The sequence below is a fragment of the Typopeltis vanoorti genome, chromosome 15 (assembly GCF_054136105.1).
Source record: "Typopeltis vanoorti isolate ZY-2024b chromosome 15, IOZ_Tvanoo_1.0, whole genome shotgun sequence".
Classification (NCBI taxonomy): Eukaryota; Metazoa; Arthropoda; class Arachnida; order Uropygi; family Thelyphonidae; genus Typopeltis; species Typopeltis vanoorti.
In genome coordinates this window covers 40307902-40333450 of record NC_143563.1, presented here as the reverse complement: position 1 = coordinate 40333450, position 25549 = coordinate 40307902, and the positions used below count along the sequence as shown (strand labels likewise).

The 25549-nt window shown below is 34.9% G+C and overlaps 1 protein-coding gene across 1 annotated transcript in view; it reads left to right on the top strand.

Annotated features, from left to right (window-relative positions):
• LOC150098678 (BTB/POZ domain-containing protein 2-like) overlaps nt 1-24993 on the top strand; it is a 28522-nt gene extending 3529 nt beyond the window's left edge. Inside the window, exons 2-3 of the mRNA XM_090405616.1 lie at nt 18451-18699; nt 23842-24993. Coding sequence (XP_090261742.1) covers nt 18455-18699; nt 23842-23947 — 351 coding nt within the window. The 5' untranslated portion in view covers nt 18451-18454 and the 3' untranslated portion in view covers nt 23948-24993. The remainder of the gene's footprint in view (nt 1-18450; nt 18700-23841) is intronic.
• Nucleotides 24994-25549: the final 556 nt, after the last annotated feature.

Below are 25549 nucleotides of genomic sequence, written 5' to 3'. Positions count from 1 at the left end.
GTGCACCAGCCGAAAGATGTGAGCAGTATTTTAAACATGGGTGGATTTGGGAATTATATACAATTAAGGGTTGGTTGGATGTAAAAGAGCCCTTCGAACGAAAGCCATTGCTTAGTTTCCTGGATGGGAAGGAGGCTGTTGAGGTGACATGCTTATATCAGAAGATTGGAGGTAAACGTCCAAGCAAAAAGATTTGATCTTGTCTGGTGATTTGGACATTACTGAAGGTAAGTAGATGAGTTGGAATCTCTTTTGAGAGATATCTTTTGTACATTGGCATAATACGCTAATCTTTTTTGTTTGTTGTTGTTTTTAATTTTACGCCCACTCAGCCTTGTAAAGTTAGATAATGCTAAAACTGCATCGTCTACTCCTTGTAAGGATATAAAAGGCGTTAGCTCATATATTTTTTCTTCTAAATTATACTTCGTGAGCTCGATGGTCTTTTGTGAAGCTGAACAATATATGAGTGGTTTACTGTTGCATTAACGTGTTTATGATTATGCCGAAGCAACTAAGACAATGAGTCCAGCTTAGTAATTAATAATAAAAATTCGTGATATTTGCAGGCTCTCAAGGGCCACGACCAACCAAATATTCTCGACTTTCGAACCAAATTCCCAGATCTAGGGAATCAGATGTTTGTGACGATGAAATGTATAACCAAATAGACCTAATAGTGTACTAGACGATTAATCATCATGGGTGAGTAATTATCCAAATATTGATTGGGTAGCAGCGAAATCTCATTAAAAGAAGGAAGCCCAATTTACTGAGTTGTTGTGAGACAAACTCCTCAAACAGAAGAAACTCGAAGTCCAATTATAGTGTCAGAGGCGGTTTTAGAAAAACATGAGTGCCCTACCTATGGTTGGTAACACTGATCTTGCTGCCATACTGATTTGGAAAGTGCCAAAGTGTATGGATGTTCCATTTAAAAAAAGGTTACAGATCGAAAGAACGTTGACGGTGCCTAGGAAGTATTAAAAAATATATATGAATGTTGCAATATCGAAATGTGTCCCTTAGAGTATGAAGAATAAAGAGGATGGGAGTGAAATGGATGTGTATTCTAATTAAACACAAAATTTTTAAGAAAAAGATAGTGTGGAAGAAATACCGGGTTCACAAAAATGATGTCAGTTATGAAAATTACAAGGCGCAGGTTAGAAGAGTTAGAACTATTCTCCGTACAACTAAGGGTAAGCATGAAATTAAGAATTTGTAAGAATAACTCTAGTGAATACAAGTGGTATGCGTGTGACAAATGTAGAAAACAATTTGTTCAACTAATGAGTGCCCATTTTCTTAACAACTATAAATCTGATATATGCAGCATAAGTAGGGTGACCACATACAGTTTTGAACGCGACAGTACCGTTTTTTTTTTTTTTTTCATATTTCCCGGCCGTCCCATCGTTTTAACAAAAATGTCAGTTTTGTCCCGTTTTTAATAAAAACTATAAATATAGTTTAATATTGGTCAATCATAAATTATTATTCATAACCTATAATCGTATATCGATATCAAGGATACCAGTAATTTGTATAACCATGGAACAGCAGCACGTATCAGACGTGGCGTCTGTTCTTCTATAGCGTACCTATTGTTTTCCAGTATGATAACCGGTAGAGTTTTAATCTTAATTTTTTTTTAGTTTTAAGTCTTATTTTTTAAAACTTTAAGTCTCTCTTTGCAATGTCAAAGATCCCCAGAAAGAATTCAAATTTATTAAACTGAACAAGCTGTGTAGTGATGGAACAAAAGCTGTATGCCAACATTGTAATGTCCATTTTCCCCAGAGGGGAAAATAGTTCCACTGCATAAAGGTGGTTCCAAGACTGCTGTAGTAAATTACCGACCGATTAGCATATCAGGAATCATTGTCAAGGTCTTAGAGAAAATAGTCAAGAGGAAAATACAAGATTGGATAGAAGAAAATGGGATACTGTATCGGGGACAGCATGGTTTTGTGAAGGGTAGGTCATGCCTCAGTAACTTGCTCACGTATTATAACACAGTGACGGCTGAACTGGATAAGGGTAATGGGTTTACGTTGATTCTACTGGACCTTGCCAAGGCCTTTGACAGGATTCCACATGGAATTCTAATCAGTAAATTGCAGCATATGGGAATGGACATAGGGTTGGTGAGATGGATAGGAGAGTGGTCGACGGAGAGATATCAGAGAGTGGTTTACTCTGGAGTAGAGTCCACAAGACGGCCTGTGACTAGTTGTGTGCCACAAGGATCTGTTCTTGGACCACTGCTGTTTAATTTGTTCATAAATGATATAGGAAATGATCTGAGAGGAACAGTTCATTTGTTTGCGGATGATGCGAAGTTGGGTAGGGCAATAGTGAATGCAGATGACGTCAAAATTTTGCAGGATGATTTGGATAGATTGGAGGTCTGGGCTAAGGAGAATGGATGTCAGTTTAATGTGGCAAAATGTAAGGTTATGCATTTTGGGGTGAAAAGATTGGCGGCAGTTTACTGCATTGGTGGAACCGTGCTCCAGGAAATTGATGAGGCACGAATTTAGGAGTGTTGGTAGATAAGGAATTGAAATTTAGGGGACACATTGCAAAAGTGACCAAAACAGCTCATCAAATCACTTGGTTGCTGAAGAATACGATGACAAGCAGAGACAAGCAGGTTATTGTTCCTCTGTATCGAGCCTTGATAAGACCTCATCTAGACTACTGTGCTCAGATTTGGTCACCTAGGTTTCTTCTTGATGGGGAGGAGGTGGAGAGGATCCAGAGGCGAGTGACCAAGATGATAGCAGGTCTGTGGAATGAACCGTATGAGAACAGGTTGAGGATTTGTGGGTTGCAAAAATTGGTTGATAGGCGGAGGAGGGGAGATGTGATTGAGACATTCAAATTACTGAAGGGTTTCTATAAAATTAATTCAGAAGTTATTTTTGAGAACAGGGCTGGTTGTGGGAGGACTAGGGGACATCCATGGAAACTGGGCAAAAGTGTGGTTAGTAAAGGTGTTAGAGCTGAGTTCTTTACTTTTAGAGTAGTGAATGAGTGGAATGCGCTCCCTCAGTCTGTGGTGGATGCTGTGACAGTGAATGAGTTTAAGGCGAGGTATGATAGATACTGTATGAATGTCAAATAGTTGTGATGAATATGATTTGGGGCCTCCCTCGATGAGTCCAATGACTCCCTGGAGTTGCCCGTAATAATAGTAATAGTAATAATAATAGTAATTTTTCCGTTGGTTGCTCATTGAGGCAGAGGCAACATCCATGTAGCCAGAAACATAAGAATGCTGAAAAGATTCAGGCATCAGTTAAAAACATTAGCTCATTTATAGTGAGACATGATAGTGAAAGCGATAAAATTGCAGCCAGTGAAGTTCTTGTTGCTTATCATACTGTGCGTAAGCAATAATTACCAACGTTTCATCACCATACATATTAAGCGAAGTGATAGAGGATTTGAATAAAACAAAAAGCATTATAGTCAGTTTAGATGCATCAAACAAAAAAAGACATCAAACTTTTTCCAATCGTTATGGGTACTTTTTGCCAAATGGTGGTGTTCAAGACATTATACTTTATTTCCTTACCTGGTAAAACATTCGACCTACAGTATTGAAGGAAGTAAGTGCCAAATTTACCTTACAAAACAAAATCGTTGCTTTGTGTGCAGATAACAAGAACACCAATTTTGGTGGTTGCAAAAAACTTGGCAAAAATAATGTGTGGCAAAAACTTGAAACCGAACTGAAGAGGCAGATTATTGGTATTGGTTGTAAGGCACACATTATACACAATTGTCTCCAGTTTGCTGTCGACTGTTTACCAATATATACACAGTCAGAGTTGAAGAACTGAAAAACTTCTATGACTTTACAGGAAACAATTACGCTAAATTCTTAGAGAATGTAAATACAAGATTTTTGTCCTTGTCCATCAATTGACAGAATTTTAAGCACGTTTGATGCGCTTCGTTTTTATTTTCTTTCTTAAGAAAATAAAATTATGATTATCTTGCGAAAATTGTTTGAAGATCCCTATTTGAAATCGTGGTTGTCATTTGCAAGAGATCAAGTGTCTACGTTGCAAACCTACATTAGTTTAATTGAAAAAGATAATATTTCAGCTACAAAAGTAGCCATGAACATAAATCTTGTGAACAATTTAGAGTCCGGAACATAACCCCGTCCCGTTTTTGCCATCCCAATGTCCCATTCTGGTCTCAAGAAAATATGGTCAGCCTAAGCATAAGCCTAAATGCTAATACCCATAATCTTAAGGGGAACCCCTGACATAAAATGGGCTTTTTTTTCCTGTGATTTATGTGAATAAAAATTAAAACATAAATGATATGTGTTATACTTTTAAGGTAAGTATAATGACATAAACTATGTGTTTCAAAAAACACCTTGAGTAGGAATATTTAAATAAATTATAATACCGGACTTAACTCATGTAAAATATTATTTTATTAGTATAATTTTCGCCTAAGTATCAAAGGCATCTTCATCATATATATACGTATATAGGCTGACCATATTTCCTTGAGACAAAAACGGGACGGGGATTATGTAATAATATTCTGTATTCACGAAAAAGTATGATGATAAAAAAGTTTTATTACATAAACATATTGAGCTTACCCTTTTTGTTAAGTGACAGAACCCATACAAAAATTTAGGTAGACGTAGAGGGGGACTGTATTTCACCACGATCGTACCATGAATATTTCTCCGATGAAGTGATCTTACGCAGCAATTTTGGTCTTTCAGCAGCTTATCATAAAACTTCTCACAGTCCATCACACAATTTTGTCTTACACCTAAAATAGCCCTCATTGTCTCAACACTTAATCTAGATTTCTCCTTTGACCAGATACTATTTATAACAGAAAATATTCTCTCAACAAGTGCTGCACTTCCTGGAAGATAAAGAATAAATTCTACAATATTACAAAAGTCTTGAAAGTGTAGGCGTTTTTCGCTCATTTCAGAAAAAAATCTGTACCCGTCTATCAGTTACAGGAAGGTTTTCTTTATTCCATGTATCCATCTGCCTTACAATGATAGATTTTATGAGGGCCCACTGATCCTCAAACGATTATAGGTTATGAATAATAATTTATGATTGACCAATATTAAAGATTATTTATACTTTTTATTAAAAACGACATTGACATTTTTATTAAAACGACGGGACGAACGGGAAATATGAAAATAATGGTACTGAATTTCCGTTCAGAACGGTAAGTATGGTGATCGACCTATATATATTGATAAATAGATTTAATGACTAAAACCGAGAATAATTGTGAGGCTTTAATGAAATAAAACACTACTAGTTTCGGCTTTTGACAGTCTTCTTCAGGTGTCTTCTAAAAATAAGAAACAGCAATAAAAACACTAAAGTTTAAAACTGAGAAGTACAGGAAAATTGCAGTACATAATTGACATAAAAAAAAAACGTCGTATTTATATATATATATATATATATATTCCTGAGCTTCTACTCGGTTGTTATGGTACATTTTAAAAATAGATATTTAATGACTTTCAACCGAGATAAAATATTAAGTTTTAATGAGAATGATACAACTAGTTTCAGCCTTTTACAGCCTTCATCAGGTATCCACTAAAGGAAGAACACAATAATAAAAATTAAAGTTACAAAAAACTGAGAATTATAGGCAAAAATTGCAATACATAATAGACATAAAAAACGTATTTTTTAAGTTGTTCTATCCAACGCGCTATTGTTTGTTGAGTGCGTACTTGTAAGTTCTCGTGAACGCCAGTATTGAACAACTGCAGCATGACTATCAGGGATGGTGTAACTTAAATTGCTGTTCAAATGTTCAAATGTTCAGGATTAAGGAGGATTTCCCTGGATTCCACAATTTTCCTTTCAAACTCATCACTGCAGCGAAAAATGTTTTCGGATTTATCCCAGCAAACTGAGTGACTTTGTAAATCATCATGAGGATTGTTTGAGAAAAGAATATGACTGGATTGCGCAGATGCATGTGATCTTTTATAGGAGATGTCTCTCTTATGTTCTTCTATACGTAGTTCAATAAATTTGTTAGTCTGTCCAAAATAAGGAATATTACAATCGCACCATAATTTGTATAAACCTGGATATTTTAGGTTGTGATGAATAGGCTTCTGGTGGCTTATAAGGGAACGGATTTTAGGAAGTGTAGTAAAAAACGTCCTGATGTCATATTTTTTAAGGACTTCAGCCAATTTATTGGAGACCGAACTAATGTAGGGGATGGAGATGCTACCTTTAAAATTAGTAGTTTCCGTAGTACACTGCCTAGGAGGATCCAGAAGAAATTTCTTAATCGTTTTTTCAGAATATCCATTTTGTTTAAAGACAAGAGAAAGGTGATTAATTTCCTTTTGGAGCTCATCTGGTTCATTTAAAAGAGAGCGTGCTCTGTGTCCTAAAGTAGAAATACTTTCGAGCTTTTGTTGTGGAAAGTAATGAGATTGACAGTGCATACTTCTATTAGTATGAGTGGGTTTTCTGTATATAGAGATTTTAAATCTATCAGAGCATCTCCATCCAGGAATGGAAGGCAGATATTTTTTAGTTCAGCAGATAATTTTACATTATAATGCACTGTCTTAAGAATCTCAAATTTCTTGATAAGATTAAGCTTATTATTATTTTGTATCCGTGTTGCTTGCGCTTCACTGTTAAGCAACACGGATACAAAATAAAAATAATAATAAGCTTAATCTTATTAAGAAATTTGAGATTCTTAAGAGAGTACAAAACACATCTGTCCCTACTAAAGTCTGTATTAATCCTGACAAAGTTGTCGTAAACAATTCGTCACATGTTTTAACAGTTGCAGAAAAAGATATTCTAAGCAAAGGTCTAAATTTCATTCCCTCACCAAAGTTTATTCCAAAAGAATATCTACTTACTAAAATAGAAAAAGCCAGTTAACTTATTCCTAATCTTGTCCGTATTGAATCCATCTTCATTATCAATAATGCTAAACCTCCAACAGATAATCTTTCTCTTGCCGAAAGACAGGCCTTAAAGAATCTTAAAAAGAACAAAAACATCATTATTTTACCTGCAGATAAAGGCAATGCCACAGTCGTCCTCAACTCTAAAGATTACCACAATAAAATGCTTCAATTGCTTGAAGACAACATTGCGTATTCAATTCTTCAGTATGATCCAACAAGGGAACTACAAAAACCGCACAAACAATCTATTAAAGGCTACAAGTGAACTTACTCACAATATTCGCCTTTCTTTACGCTCTCTACACCCTCTTATACCACGCATTTATGGAATTCCGAAGATCCACAAGGAAAACACTCCTCTTCGCCCAATTGTGGAAGGAATTGATGGTCCTACTCATACGCTTTCTAAACATCTTGCAGAATACCTCAAGTGTTTCTCCAATAAATCTTCATTGTTCACCAAAAACAACACAGATTTCGTTTCTCATATCAAAATTATTTCCATCAGCGAAAATGATATCATAGCAAGTTTTGACATCTCATTATTTACAAACGTCCCTACTGAAAAGATATTAACATAATTAAAGAACAAATTGTCTAGAAAGATATTTGCTTTATTAAAGCATTGCATTCAATCTGGCTACTTGAGATATAGGGACTCCATTTACAAACAGAACTAAGGCCTAGCAATGGGCAACCCTTTATCCCCGGTTCTAGCAAACATTTCCCTAGAAGATTTTGAAACGAAAGCCATATCGTCCTTCTCACTTAAGCCGAAACTTTAGAGGCGTTATGTTGACGACATTTTTATTATATGGAGTAACGGGCACACATCTCTCACGGATTTTCTTCATCATCTTAACAAGCAGCATTAAAATATAAAATTATCTGCCGAACTAGAACGAAATAACTGCCTTCCATTCCTGGATGTAATTCTTACACGATGCTCTGATAGATTTAAAATCTCTATATACAGAAAACCCACTCATACTAATAGAAGTATGCACTGTCAATCTCATTACTTTCCACAACAAAAGCTCGAAACTATTTCTACCTTAGGACACAGCACGCTCTCTTTTAAATGAACCAGATGAGCTCCAAAAGGAAATTAATCACCCTTCTCTTGTCTTTAAACAAAATGGATATTCTGAAAAAACGATTAAGAAATGTCTTCTGGATCCTCCTAAGCAGTGTACTACGGAAACTACTAATTTTAAAGGTAGTATCTCCATCCCATACATTATTTCGGTCTCCAATAAATTGGCTGAAGTCCTTAAAAAATACAACATCAGGACGTTTTTCACTACACATCCTAAAATCCGTTCCCTTATAAGCCACCCGAAGCCTATTCATCACAACCTAAAATATCCAGGTGTATACAAATTATGGTGCGATTGTAATATTCCTTATTTTGTAGACTAACAAATCTATTGAACTACGTATAGAAGAACATAAGAGAGACATCCTATAAAAGATCACACATCTGCACATGCCAGTCATGTTCTTTTCTCAAACAATCCTCATAATGATCTACAAAGTCACTCAGTTTGCTGGGATAAATCCGAAAACATTTTTCGCTGCAGTGATGAGTTTGAAAGGAATATTATGGAATCCAGGGAAATCCTCCTTAATCCTGAACATTTGAACAGCAATTTAAGTTACACTATCCCTGATAGCCATACTGCAGTTGTTCAATACTGGCGTACTCGAGAACTTACAAGCACGCACGCAACAAAAATAGCGCGTTGGATAGGAACAACTTAAAAAATACAGGTGTATACTAATTATCATCACGTTTTTTATGTCGATTATGTATTGCATTTTTGCCTGTAATTCTCAATTTTTTGTAACTTCAATTTTTATTATTATGTTCTACCTTTAGTGGATACCTGATGAAGGCTGTAAAAGGCTGAAACTATTTGTATCATTTTCATTAAAACGTAATATTTTATCTCGGTTTAAAGTCATTAAATATCTATTTTTATATATGTATATATATATATATATATATATAATTTAATTATTTATTTATATTTAATTTATTTGTATTTATTTTTATTTTTTAAATAAGTTAGGAAATTTAATGACCTTTTTTCAGTTATCTTACATTAGCTACGTAGGTGGCGCCTTTTGGAATTGTCAGTTTTTGTTCGTTTAATTTTGTACTAAAGTTGGCTTTGATACTTAGGCGAAAATTATACTAATGAAATAATATTTTATGTGAGTTAAGTCCGGTATTATAATTTATTTAGACATAAATGATGTATATTCAGACATATCTTGGGGAAGAACTTCATGTTCTTGTCTTATTAACTTTAAAAATTTTGTTGGAAGATAAATTTTAATGAGACATCGTTGATAAATATAAAATCATAACCAGAATTCATAAATGAATAATAAACTACAAGAGGAATCGAACTCATAAAAGGATAATAAGTTACAAGAGGAATTAAAAACCGAAATGTAGTATAAAATGTATAAAATATAATTAAAATTGCACGGAAATTATTTTACCAGAAGGGAATAAAATAAAATAAAGATTTAAAATATATGGAACCTTTTTAAAATCAGAAGAATATATACTGTGGTGACATAATGGGACTTCCATGAAAACTTAATAAACAAAATAAGAATGTGCCTTATAGTGCATGAGCTGTTTCGACTTAGGAGTCGTTTTCAAAGGTATGAAGAGCGCTTTTCATACCTCTCTCAGGAAAATTTTCAAAAATTTCAGAAAGATAACATCTAAATTCTACATCTGCTCACTGTATGAAAAAACTCAGGTATATGAAGAGGTACTAGCAGTGTTGCATAATGAAATGGGATATGAATTCGGAAATAAGGACTGATGGAATATCAGAACAGATGGCAAAAATGTGTTCAGCTGAACTGGTTTTTTGTTTGTCCTCGCTGTATAACTTAAATCAGAGCAGACTGAATATTCCACAAGAGTGAAAAGAATGTATGACAATCTCATTACACAAGGGCAAAGCAAAGACTAATGTATCGATCTGTCAGTAGTTCTAGAGTGATGGTGTAGGCTTCACAAAAAGTGGGCAGAGATCGGATACAGAAATGGGTTGACAGAGAATCTGTACTCTGCAGTGTACGGCATGGGTTTACTAAGGGAGGGTCATGTTTGATCAACTTGCTCTCATTTCATAGTAATGTTCCGGTTGAGTTAGACAAGCATCATGGATACATACAGCATAGAAAGCTGTTGTTATAATATATATTATAATAAGTTATATTATAATATATTATAATAAGTTGGATGATGTGGGATTGGAAATATTAACGTGAATGATAAGATGGTTGACTGACAAGTCAAAAAGTGGTGTGTGGGGAATGTGAGTCTGCAAGATTTAAGGTGAGTGACCAATGGTACACCCTAGGAACGAGTACTTGGTCCGTTGTTATTTACATTTAAATTAATAACGTTGGGAAGGATTTACCACAAAACATATATTTATTTGCTGATGATGTAAAGATAGGCAGGGTAATCAGGAATGCAATTGACATGCATTATTGGCACAATGATTTGAATTAGCTGGAAATGTGGACATGTGAAGATGGCGATCAGTTCAATGTTAGAAAAAGTAAATCTATGTACGTGGGTGTAATGAGACATTTAATGTAGTATTCTCTTTGTAGGATTATGCCAGATCCCTGTAGGCTAGGAATCTTGTAATTTTAGTAGATAAGAGATTGTAAAGTAACATATTGCAAAGATTGTGATTAAAACTCAGTGGATAATTGCAATGCTGAATCGAACATTGACATGTAAAAATGAAAAAAATCATTTTGTCTGTTTTCGAAGCTTTGATATGACCTCATCTATTCTATGGTGCGCAGATCTGATCTTTGGTTTCCAAAGTGATGCAGATAAAATTGAGAGGGTGAAAAGAAGTGTTAAAGATGATATTGGAACTGTGGAATGCAGATTACGAAGAGAGATTGAGAATGTGTGGATTTCAGGGGTCAGCAAATCAGGAGAAAGAAGGATGATATGATTGACACCTACAAACTCTGAAAAGAATCAGACTGAATACTAGTAGATGGAATTTGTCATGTTATGCACTGTGAGAGAGGATAAGAGATTCTCCATGGAAGTGGAGAATGAATGCGGTCAGGAAAGAAGGTGAGAGCTAGTCTTTTTTTTTTTTTCTCATCATAAAGGGAAAAAACTAGCTCTAGTCATTCGATGTGTGACTGGAATGGCTAGCTTTTGGATGTTATGAGTGCAGATGGTGGTAATAAATTCAAGAGAAGGTATGACATGTGATATGAATGACGTGTGGTCTCTCTCGATGAGTCTCAAACTTCCTCGGTGTCTTTACTTCTTCTTCTTCTTCTAATAATAATAATAATAATAATTTTTTTTTAATAATATTTTTTCTTGATTTCAAAATATTTACACAATTACGATAATCATCTTTAGTGACATTCCAACTTGTAATTTTTAAAAAATTCAGCACTAAGTACAGCATATGCGATTCAGTTTCTACATTGCATTTCAATTAAAATTTTGATAATAATACTTTTTTGCATCTAAATTTACAACACATGTTCTTCTAATATTATTATGAAGATTATATGGAATTTTTGAATAATGGATAATAATAATAATAATAATAATAATAATAATATGCTAATATCTCAGATAAATTACATACATATATATATATATATATATATATTTTATAGTTTATTATCTCTCAAATAATTACATGAATATACTAATATTTAGGCAACAATGCATCTTTTTCTTGCAAAATGGTTCAGTAAGAATTATAATTACTCTTAATATCATTATCATTTGCAGAATGAAAAAGTGTGTATTATTACCATTAATAATAATCATGGTAATCGTGTTTATTATTAATGACTCACAAGTTAAACAATATTACTTATGTTGCCGTTCATATAATAATAATTTTTTTAAATTTAAATTGTAAATTAAATATATAATTTTAAACTTAAATATATAACTGAAGTATTACTATCACATTTTCTGTTTACTACTAGAATTCATTACAAAATGTTAAGTGAATAATGTTAGATAAATACTACTACTGGGATGTAACTCAACTGCACCCTCGAAGCTTTGTAATTAGCTTATCTGAGGGTGATACTGATTATATATACATATATTTGTTATTGATTTGGTTGCTGTGTTGGAAGTAGGCAGATCTTTGGGAGGTCAAATGAATGATCTGAAAGGTCGGATCAAAGTGAAATTGCCGATATATCCTGTGTTATTGCATCTGTCTTGATGGTTCACGTTCCTTTTTTATTGCGGGCTTCTTTTTGAACTATTTAGGAGGCTTTTTTCTTCACAGTGGCAGCCTTTCTATGTCTTCTGTGCTTTTAATTTGTATCGGCTTTGAAGTTTGTGACTTCCTTATGAATATCTTGGCATCTCTGGTCCACAAAAATTGGTAATTTTTTTCCATTTTTGCTTTTCGTGTTTGGTTCAACAGATTCTGGTTGAATGGTGTTAAATATTCGGATAGGAAGATTGGTGTATTGTCTTGCTGTGCGTTCAAGTCCTTGGCAACTGGTTTTTTCTGCCTGCTGGCTTTTATGAGATTGTCTCTTGTGGACTTGCTCTTAAGACGAATTATGACTGGGGCAGGTCGTGAGAAGCCTTGGTTTTTGCTCTTCCTAGGAATCCGATTTACGGTCTGAATGTCGTTAAGCTGTAGGGGGATATCAAATACATGGCCTAATTTTAAAATCACGTCTCTGAGGTTTTCTATAGGTGCAGTTTCAGGAAGACCGTTTATGACAAGATCTTTTTTATGTTGTTGCTGATTTAAACGTTCGTATTGTAGTTTTAGAGAATGAAGTTCTTGACGAAGTTCGGATGTCTCTTTCATCAAATTGTGTTGCCTGTCTTTTAGTGCGTTGCTCATTTTAATGTCTTTTACCGTTTGCAACACTTCTATAACTGCTAAATTATTATGTTTTACCAAATCTTCATAGTCGCTAGATTTTTTTGTTATTTGTTCGTTCTGTTTCTTAAAGAGTTCTTGCACAAGATCTACTAAGCTGGCTTTTATAGTCACTAGACCGTTTTCTATTAGTATACTTAAAGAGTTTAAATTACAGGACTCACCTGCGTTTTTTTGTCTGTCCAGTTCGTCATCTGATTTTGCCTCCGGTATAATCGGCTGCATCGTAGGTGGTTGCCTTACGTGCGTTTCTTTGTTCCTCATGCAGATTACACACTTCCATTCCTCACGTGTTACATCGGGTTCATATTTATGTTGCCCGGTTGTTTCTGAAAAGCCGGCACATTTTAAGTGTAGAATCCTACTGCATTTCGTACCAGTTATATTATTTCCGTTGGACGATAACTCCTCCAGGCATTTGATACACTTCATGACTCACCTTTCTTCCCTTAGGCGGTGAGGCGTTATTATAAAGATGGCGACGTCCTTTGTTCTTCGCTGGTTGTTGACCACGGTCCTCTCTGTTCCCTTTTCAACACTTCAAAATTTGGTTTCTTCTTAGACGATCTCGTTGGATTTTATGTCACTGTCTTCGGCGTGATGAGTAGGGTTTCTTGGGAGCACTTTCAACTTAAAACAGGAGTTGGAACCACTTTAAAACTATAAAAAACTGGAGCAGCGATATCACCATGCGACCGTTCGTATGCCTACACAGCGCCCTCTGTTCCTAATAATAATAATAATAATAATAATAATAATAATAATAATAATAATAAACATTCTTCTACTTCTTCAAGTGGCCTAATTTACAGGATGAAAGTATCACGTTCTTGTGAGCAAAAATACTCTCATCCTGTTTGAGACCAACTGACTTTCCTTCACTCGAAAAGCCATTATAAAGATTCTTCGCGTTTTATCGGTTTCTAACTCAATTAATAGGAGCTCCAACCAGAAGGCAATGATGGAGCTCCTATTAATTGGAGATAAGGTTATGGAAGTCAGTACGTGATAATAATACTTTTCACTGCAGATTTCTGTGAAGTGATGTTATTAAAAAAACATGTGAAAAATAATTTTTGAATTTTGAAAAAAAATGAATGAAAGAAACACTTAGATAAATATTTGTTTATAATGCTTATAAATATTTTTATGTTATCAGAGATAGTTTATAACTTGCTTATAAATATTTTTCTGTTATCACAGATAAGTCACAAAATCACAACCTCCTCTTTTTCCAGGAGTGTTACCAAAATTACAAACAAACCGCCAACATTTAAACCAAACGTTGTGCTTCTCTTATCGGAAGAATTTTAATTTTTCTTTCCTCCCATGAAATACTTTGAACTCTTGTAGCACCACATAAAAAAATCCTTTAAGGCCTCTTTCTTTTTTATTCCCCCAAAGCAGTAGACATAGTTCTTTTAAAAACCCTAAGGTTTTGAAAAACACAGACAGTACACGGCAGACAAATGTCATTATTATGTAACCCTAAACAATAATGCTTGTGTTTTCTAAAATGAGCGAATTCTATAGTAGATTTTTCTCAGAAGTAATGTTAAAATATGAGTACGTCGGTGAAAAAAGAAACCCCTACTTCCATGTTCCAGAAAGATCGATTGACTCAGGAACAGGATACAAAAACGCCAAGAAGAAGTTCTATGGTTGGTGACTAGAAGAATCAACATGGCTTTTGTTCTGGCAGAGCGCTAGGTTGCAAGTTATGTTTCCACATGCCTACACAGGAACCATCATTCTGTTACTATTGTTCTTAGTGTTGTTGTATTGTTATTGTTGTGTCATTATGTTGTTATTATCTTCAAAGTTCATACTGTTGCCACCAAGGGTGGCAAAAGCATGAACTGCACTTATCCAAATTTCACTTACAATATGCTTAAAGCCACTACTAGTAATTGTGTTTGTCATTCATTTTATGCTTTTAAGAGAAAAACCAATCTACGCAATGCCCATACGCATGAAACGAGATACATAACTCGCAACTGGGTTCTGTATATTGCCACTCAGAATTTGCCTTCTCCAACTTTCCTCCATTTCCTCATTTTATTTTTATTTTAATATACGTAATTTTATTCAAACACAGAAGTAGACTGCAGTGTTCAACAGCGTTAAATCAGCTAATCATTATACATATTTTTTATATAATTATTAACAATTCTCCAGTTGTAACACCATTATTTTTCAGAAATTCACTACTTCTATGAACGGTTGCTGAAGGCCATTTGTCAAAGTATGAAGTATGGGCATAATTTAACATGCCCATACTTTGCTGTTAGGTAGAAAATATTCTGCCTAATAGCAAAACATGTGGATCTTATATTTGTCATATTTTATCTAATTTTATCTTATATTTCTTCTTATTTTATACTTTTACACGACCATAGTTGAACCAAGCAACGAACTTCTGCCACCTATTTTATATATATCCTAAACTAACTTAAACTTCAATTTAATTTTCCCTCTCTCATATTAATTAATAAATCACCTCGCACCTTTTATTCCGCAGAGTGAAGATACCAAGCCCTAACTCACTTTTGAAGACTATTGGGCAGCTAGCCTCTGTCCTTAACCAATTACAGAATTGCTGCTCAAGGCTATGTTGTGATTTAATTGTTACGGAGGAAGGATCATCATCATCATACTTTTCATGGATTTAGGCCAACAGTGGCCTGTTATGACCTCAGAGATCATCATTGAATCTCTTTAGAGCAATGCTTCCCAAACTTATGGATGTAAAGGCTATCTTGGAAAAATTAAAATATTTCACGGTCCCCATCGAGAAAACAAAATCGTAATACAAACATATATTATTATAATATTTATTGCATTAATATTCGATACAAAACATACACAGCGAATATTGCAAAAATCAAATGCAAATATTACATTTTTGCATCTTACATGCGCATTTGACATGACACACTTATTAAAACATTTTAAATTTGTTTCATTATTTCACTCCCCCTTCAACAAAACTAACAGCCCACAAGGGAGCCCCAGTCCACAATTTGGGAAGCGCTGCTTTAGAGGATGTCCTGGTTTTCTTTTTCCTACTGGTTTGTATTCAATATTTGTTTCGTAATCTATCTGTTTTCATTCTTTCCACGTGTTCCATCCATTTCTGTTTATATTTCTTTATTTTTTCTATTACTGATTCCTGCTTTAATTCTTTCATCGTTTTTTTTCATTTCTTTTGTGATTGAAAGAGTATATTTTGCAGTTTTTCTCATAAACTTCATTTCAGCTGTTATTAATCTTTGTTTGTCTTTTGATTTTATTGTCCATATTTCACTTCCAAACAATAGGACTGGTAGTGCTAATGCATTATACACTTTTAATCTACGAGTGTGGTATGAAAAGTTCTCGACCTCGACCATAGATGGCAACACTATCGGCAAGATTTTTTTTCTAAGTTGGTACATCTGTCAAAGCATCCATGTGAAATTGCAAGTCATTCTATCAAGTAGTTTGTTTTATACCGATGTCTGAAGCAAAAGTGTTATCTGTATCCGTTGAAATGGATAAAATTGAGTATCGTGTGGTTATAAAATTCTTTGAAAAAAAAGGTTTAACAACAAAAGAAATTCATTAGAATTTCTTTTGGTGTTAAACTGTGATCTTCTGTGTCAAGTTCATAAACTTAAGTTTGTGAACTTGACACTTGTTCACAGCAGATCAGAAACGCACTTGTATGAAAATCTCTGAACAGTGTTTGGAGCAATTTAACTAGAATAAAACTGATTTTGTGCTTCGATTTATTACTGTGCATGAGACTTGGATTGACCATTACACACCAGAATCCAAACAGCACTCAAAACAACGGACAGAAGCAGGTTGTTCAACACCAAAGAAGGCAAAGTCATTTTCATCAGCAGGAAAGTGTTGGCATCGGTGTTTTACGATAGGCATTTTTTTTATTAATTATCTTGAAAAGGATAAAATAATAACCGGGGAATATTATTCTGATCTTTTAACCAGACTAGACGAAAAAATTCGTGAGAAAGGACCCGCTTTGCAGAAGAAAACTATCATCTTTCATCAGGTCAATACAATGGGAAAATTAAGGAATCTGCACTGTGAATTGTTGGAACATCCACCCTATTCCCTAGATTTGGCTCCCTCTGAATTCTGTCTTCCCAAAACTAAAAGTCTTCCTCGCTGGTCAGCGTGTTTCTTTGAAACAAGAGGTGATTGCAGCTATAGACGAGTATTTTGCAGATCTTAATGAAAACCACTATAGGGACATGATAATGGAGATAGAGCATCGCTGTAATAAATGCATTAGTCTTAAGAGAGATCCATCCATCTTCAAGGCCCACCTTTCCTAATTGGGTTGCGGGGGAAGCAGCTGCAAGAGGAACTTCCACTGGTCACGATCCTCTGCCACCAAGCTCAGGGGTTCTGGTGGGACTCCCAGACGTGTCCACCCAAGGTTTTGGATATAATCTATTCAGCAACACCTTGGCCTTCCACGTGGCCTCCCACCAGGCGCCCGTACCATCGTAACTGTGATCTCTCAACACGGAGAAGCAGCAGTTGAGTTTAAGGGTTTCCCAAATTGCAGAGCGGACTGTCGAGTCTTGTCAGCCCTGTAACCCCTTGAAGGAACCTCATTTTAGCCGGTTGGACTGTGTCGCATGCTTTCGGTCTTTCACAGCTCTCATCACCATACGTGAGGATGGGGACATAGACTGTATTGAAGACAGCCAGCTTTACCCTCTGGCTTAATTCTCACTTCAAAACTACCGATTGGCCCAGCTCCCGCAATATTGCACTTGCTGAGCCAATTCGAGTATTTAAATCTATGTCCCACTTTTCATCACTTGTGAATATGGACCCAAGGTATTTAAACTTCTCCACCTACCTCAGTGGGACTCCACTCACATGTAGAGCGTACTGATACTTGTTTAAGGCTTTCTTCCACCGGTTCCCCAGTTAGTCGATCTCTGGCACGAGCAAGCAGATTTTTTCTCCTGGAAACTTAGGTGTTTCATCCCATAGAATCAAGAAAATCAACCGTACAACCCGCATTATTTTTGACAGTAACGTATCCTGTTAGGGTTAGGTAAGAGATGGCAGCGCTTGTTTGCTGGTCTCTTCAAGGGTGACTGCCTATAATTAGTGATAGATATGGGCCAGCTATCTTTGATTGGCTACCAGTAGAGATTGAACTGCCCACAGTCTCCAGAAGCTAGATAGGGTTTAAAGACCTCGCCAACTCCTAATGAGGGAATAAGCGGCGTTAGCATATTATTTACAGTATTTTTATATATTTCTCAACTTCATTCATCCATGGTAGTTAGTATTTCAGTTTTAATAAATTATTTTGTTACCATACAGTAGATTTTAGAATTAATCGAAGATATTAATATTAAGTACTGTGGATTGCAATTTTCATATTTAATATAATTGATTTTTAAAAAAATATTATTGATCATTTCCTAACAGTGAATACTTTTGTTATTAAATGTTCGCTTCACTGATTTCTTGTAGTATAATGGATTGCAAGTTATGGCAGCAAAATAAGACCTTGGCTGAAAGGGGAAAGTTTCTGTTGGATACCGGGTATCTGTCGAATGTTATGTTTTACACTGGAAGTAATTCAGCTGTTGTGCCAGCTCACAAATTGATGCTTGCAATGGGAAGTCCAGTTTTTGAAGAAATGTTCTACAAAATGTTTTCAGTAGAAATAAGGATGGTTGTTCCTGACGTGAACGAAATAGGATTCAAAACAATGCTAAGGTAATAATTTTAATGAAACATTTAAGAATCTCACTAATCAGCGCAGTTTATATACAGTGAGTGGCCAGTTTATTAGCGATACACATCTGATAGCATGTTCGGTAACATGAGTGGAAATGACTTCGATATGACAAATCACCAGTTCCACAAAATTTTCATAAACATTCCACGGGTATCTTATCCTAGGTAGATATTTTGGCAGTTGGGTTCTGTCATAAAATATCTCGTCCAGCAAATAACAAACGTGCTCTACTAAAGTTGCCAGTTCTTGAAGTCAGTCTCATGCTTATGTAACCATTACTAGATAACACTTATTGTGACAATGGCTGTTTTTTGTTTGTTTGTTTGTTTTTGCTTTTGTTCTTGTTGTTGCCATGATGGAAATGTCTAATATATGTCGCTTAAGTTATTCAGGTTGGCTGCACCGTCCACTTTTCTTGGAACAAAATGATGCAGTATTGCTGTTCCTGGTTGTACTGAGCCGTTATTTCAACATCTGCAAGAATTCTATTGGACTTCACTTGACCATGTCAATCCTTTGTCTGCTTTCGCCTTGATCAGCTGCTATCAAACTGCTCAACATTGAATTCTTAATTTCCCTTTGTCATATCTTTCTAGGCATATCAGTGACGCTGTTACTAGAGGAACCAGTTTTCGAGATAATCTTACAAGCCAATCTGGCTAACACTGATACTCACTGAGGTGAAGCCTCCCGTAGGTACACCCGCCATTTTATAGCTGATGCCTGCTATATATAACTGGTGATGATTAACATGAATGTATCTAATACATTTCGCCATTGAGCGCAGTTTTTCATATCACGAAAAGAAATTTTGCACAAATATGGTTTGATGATTCCATTGTTTCTATACCAGCAGAGACTGAATCTCCGCTGGTATAGAAACAATGTCTTCCAGTACGTTGTCTTCGCCGTGAAATTGTTTGATTAAATTGTTACAAAAACTCACAAAAAGAAAATGACAACAATTATTACAAATACATGAAATGTCTCAGAAAATAAGTTTTAATTTCAATTATTTATAAAAATACACGGCACACATAACTGTGTATCATGTGTCAGCTTAGGACTTGAGAGAAAGACAGAAAATTGAAAATATGTTTAGCGTACGCTACTGATCACAAGCCCTCTTTAGTTCCATTTTCAGATTTCCCACGAATCCAGATTTTTTTTTCTTTTTTCAAAGACACAGAATGTGCACTTTTTCGAGACGTAACGGCATCTATATTATTACCTGCAGTCCCACCGAACACAGATTCTGCTTTCAAGCAAACATCAAAATTAAATTCTTTATTCAAACCGTTCTTGTACCTCTATAATCACATGTCATTCGTGTTGAAATTTCTGGAATAAACTACGCAGACACATGAATGAAACAGCCAATTTAATAACTAAATTTAGTATTTACAATCTGATTCTTCGCCATCTCAGACGAGCAATATTAAAGGCATTTTTAAGATACACTCATTTGAAACTAGGATTACAAGAATTCCAGAATAAGGACAATCACCTGCATGAAAAACGAGAATGACGCACTCTACAGTGACACCTGGTGATTATTGACGGGCGAATATACTAAATCTTATGTAGAATTACACCATTATGTCTGTTGCAGTTCAACGGGTTTGGTAGCACAATTGCATCCGCTTCTACAGACAATCTTTTGTGATTTAAATCGAGATATACGCTGCTTGGAATGTAGTCAACGGATACCATAGTGTGAGAAACAGACACGGTGCCCACCTTAATAAAATGTTGCTTCTTCTTTTGCTGCGATGATAGCAGTCCAACGAGGCATACTTTCCACAAGTGTACAATAGTGATGAATGGGAATTTTCGACCATTCTTCCTGTAAGCATGTAATGAGGTGCTTGACTGTTGTGGGGCTGACGTCTCTAGCACCAGTTCGTACATAGATATTCAATAGAGTTGAGATCCGGGTTGTGGAGGACAGTCAAATGTGGCGACGTTCATATCCACAAACTATGTGGTTACAACAGCAGTCTTATGACATGGAGCATTGTCCTTATAAAAGAGATAATGGCCAGTTCCGTAGAAACGCCAGAAAGTAGGAAGCATTGTATTGTCCAGATACCCTTTCAGAGTTCAGTGCTCATGGCACTACAAACAGAGGTCATGGGCCAAACTAGGAAAATCAGGACCGTATCATCACACCGACACCTCCGAATTTGATAGTTGGGGTTATGCTCTGGTAAGAGAGAGACTAGTTACACTCTGGTAAGAGACGGTAACAGGGCTTCTGCCACATCCGTCCATCTGCTTGATAGAATGTGATTCGTCGCTTTATAATACAGCTTTCCAAACTTCTGGTTCAGAACAAACTGGTTCTGAATATTTAGTGAAGATTCGTGTCCCAATTGATGCCCGGAATTGTGTATTCAATGTGTCTTCTGACGAATTGCAGTTTTTTTTAATTTTCCTTCGTAGTACCGTGCGGTCATTTTTGGTGAGCGTGGTGGATCGTCAACTGTGTGTATGTTCATCTCAGTATTGTATCACTGATTACAGAACGCCATTACCAAACAGACAGGCTTACAACAGGCATCCTATAGTAATGCCTCTTTCAAACTCCATCAGTTCTCTTCTCTGAGTCATTTCACGCAGACACAGTTGCACTGATTTCGGAGCATCACATTCTTTCAATTTATATCAGCTACAAGCACATGACTGTTACATGGCAGGATACACTTTGCCCATAAAGGTGTCTGTTGACTTCTCTGCTATTAGTCTATGTAGAATGCTCTTTTCTCGTGTTGAAATGGTCTTCATGTAAGGCATGTTAGGCTGGTTCTCTTTCTGGTTGTCCATACGGAATAGAATTTTTACGTTTTTTTGTTCTGGTCCGTCCTGTTTGTCCAAAGTAATGGATCCGATATTGTTAGGGGATACTTTAGGAAACTTGGAAAGAAATAGGATCTTGTAGTCGTTATTGGAATCAAGTATATAATTTCTTGGTATTTTTAATTTATAGTATAACCAAGTGGAAAAACTTCCAACAACTATCGCTAATCTAGAGTATTTTATTAATAAGGTGTGAGACCTTTTGGCTACTTGTATATGAAAATATGACTTCTGGATTGCTTCAACCTAAGTATCATCTCTGGATCTCGCTCCCACTGATGAGGCGTCATTAAAGGTTGAATAGCATTAAACATGTTTGCAAGGGTATGTTCTTTGCATTATGAGATACTAAGGCTAGTGGTGTGAAGCCATAAACTTATACATACGAGTTGCCCCAGTCCTGAAAATACTAAAGGAGCAAACGTTTTTGTTTACACTTGGATAAAGGATTAAACCAAGTATATAATTTCTTCGTATCTTTATTTTATTTGTAGTCGTTAATTGTCTCAGGAAATTGGAAACTGCACAGAAATTTGTAACTGTTCTTATTTAGTGTTGTTTCAGGAGTAAGCATATAATACAGTATATTCTAATGTATAATATATACCGTATATAACATATACGGTGTATATATAGTCTGTAAAAATAGAGCTTCTTGTTCCAGATGCCATTGATATATTAGGTTTTTTTTTCAAACTGTTTCAATTTTTTTATTCAGTAATGTTTTTTGTAGTTGAGTGTACAGTTTACCTGTAAAAGCTGCTCAATTTTAATTCTTTTTAAAACTTTTTTGCTTGTTGTTCTTTTCGACGTGGTATTCACTTTTATCCTACTTAAAACTAAGTGTTGGTCATTTCCAATTTCAAATTTTCTGTGCACTCATCTATTCTGTACCAGCATGGTGATATTTACAATTATTATTAACTTTGATCTTTTCTTCACATTTCCTCAAAACATTCTTATATGCAAGGTGGATTCATTTCCAACTCCGATATTTAGAACTCAATAAGGTCTACTTTTTCCATTTTCTTTGTCAGCTGTCTGCTACGTGTAATAACTCTAAAAATTCCTTTGCTTCTTCTTGAAGAGCCTTCTGTAAATTCAGTCTTCTTTCTACTTAATGTTAGATTGAAAGAAGCTTGTTTTTGACCAAATCCTGTATATCATAAACAGGGTCGGTTTTATCATTAGGTGAACCTAGGCAATCGCCTAGCGGCGCTAAGACTTCGGGGGCGCAAGAAACAGTTAGACTTAGAAAAAAAAAAAAAAAGAAAGAAACAATTTGTGTGAAGCAGATGATGAATTCATAACAGATTTTAAACAAAAATTTAAGGTAGATTTTTATTTTCCAATTATTGATACCGCAATTGCATATGTTGATGAAAAATTCAAGCACATGTCTACAATTAATGAAAAGTTTGGTTTTCTTTTAAATATATATGAATTTCAAAAAATTACTCCGACAGAACTGCTTAAAAATGTTTGATATCGGAAAATTATTTAACACATGATAATTCTAGAGATATTGATGGAACAGATTTATGTATTGAATTACAAATAATAGCAAAGCGAATTCCAGAAAATACTTCCTCAGTAGATGTCCTGTCATACATATGCAAAACTAATTTAGAAAATAGTGTTCCAAATGTGTTTATTGCTCTGAGAATTTTTTCGACACTGCTAGTATCGGTTGCAAGTTCAGAAAGGAGTTTCTCGAAATTAAAACTTACAAAAATTTACACTCGCTCTACGATGGCTCAGGAACGACTAACTAGTCTAGCAATATAGTGCATGAAATTGCATCTACAATCAATATAGATGAATTAATTCAAAACTTTGCCAAAGCAAAAGCCCGAAAGATTAATTTTGCATAATTTTTGTATTTAAGATGCAATAATTTTCTTGCTATACAAATATTAGGAGTAATCATATGTATTGGTTTACAAATGTATTAGTTTTGATTAATAATTTTTTTTAATGTTCATAATGATATTATTTTTATAAATATCCACATGTGTAAGTGTACATGTGCTTGTGTGAGAATGACAAAATATATAGAGAAAGAATATGTATAAAATAAAAATATATTTATTTTTCGATATATTTTTATATTTATACATTTCATAATTTTATTTTAAGTATTATAAATATATTTTTGAAACTCCATATTAACAATATTTTACAATATTATGAATTATATTTTTAAATATTTTATACTATATGTTTACAGTAATTTTAACTATGAAATAATTATATTTTAGATTTCTCTACACTGATGAAATATGTGTTGATTCTATCGATATCGCAATGCATACCTTATACTGTGCTAGAAAGTATGCTGTCGTTAAGCTGGAAACCCTACTGTGAAAATTACATATCACAGCATATTGGAGACTCAACAGAGAAGATCTGTGGCATTCTCGAATTTGCAATGAAGATGAACCTGAAAAGAATTGCATACAGATGCTTAATGGAGATCGAAAAGCGCACTGATGAAATTCTTAAGACATCAGATTTCCTTGACAGTGATCACACTGTCGTCTACTGTATTGTGCAACAGGGATCACTAAACATTTGCTCCGAATACAAGTTATTTGAAGCTATTTGCCACTGGGGGAAAAAGCAGTGTGAGAAGCGGAATGTTGTATGTAACAAAGAAACCATGTTAGCTGTACTGAATGATATTTTGCCTCACATACGATTCCTTTCAATGAATCCTAGAGAAATCTCTTCGGTCATACTTTCGGGGTTATTTACCCAAGAAGAATTCTTTCAAATCATGCATAAACTGTCAAATCCCATGATATGGCTGCGAGCATTGGAAAGCTTTGTCAGAGTAGAGATAAGAGAACATATCAGGATGAAAATATTTATGCTCTGTATTCAGTTAGAGAGTATTCTGCAACAAATTTAGAGAATAACAGCTTCAAACCAATCTTGACCGTGTCGGCTTCAATTACGCCTGGAGCATGTTTCATTACTAAAATTGAGTTAAACTTTTGTGATTATTATAAAGATAATCAAATTTCGTTGAAAAATCATTCTTCCTGCTTGATGTCTCCAACATGTCAAGTATCTGTCCTGGAACAAATATGGAATGAAGAATTTAAAACAGAATTAACTAAATATTCGGTAAACTTCACATTTTCTCATCCAGTGCTTATACGTGCAACTGAGCCAGCGACAATCACATTGACTTTTCGTAATTTATATTCTTTTCCTTCGTATAGAAAAGATGAAACAAGAAATTTTCAAACTACAACTAGATCTATAAAAACCAGAGGTAATAATTTTGATCTGAAAGTTTTAGTGTCAGCCATTGCTTTGAATGTTGATATATATATCTATTGTAAAGCCTACCCTTAACTTGGTGCTTGAAGTCTGTATTTTTTTTTTTTAATTTCAGTATATGATTGAAAATATGTTATGTCAAGTGTGAATATTTTAATTTTGTAGCATTTGCAATCCTAATAGAAGAAAACCAATGGGAAAAAAATACACTTTAATTCTTAGCAGTATTTTAGACTACTACTGGCCACTCCTAAAGTAGGAGAAGAAAGAACATAAAAACGCTTCTAATTTACTTAAATCGCAGGCATGTGTAGTCCAGTTGTGAGTGGTGCTTGCATCCTCTGCATTAGACCGCCTGAAGATAGACTTAGACTTAAGTTCAAGTCTAGCCGCTGACTGGAGTAATTTTTTAAGCTTTTCTTCAACCGGTTCCAGAGTTAGCCGATCTCTGGCATGGACAAGCGGGTTTTACCTCCCAGACACTCGGGTTTATCCTCCCATAAACTCGAGAAAATCGACCGTAGAACGCACATTATTTCAGATAGTAACACATCCTGTTAGGGATAAATACCAACAGATGGTAGTATTTGTTTGGCCGTCACTTCATCGGTTGCCGATAAAGAGACGGCCAAAATTAATGTAGTCAAATTAGTTGCGGCCAAAATTAATAACAGTCAG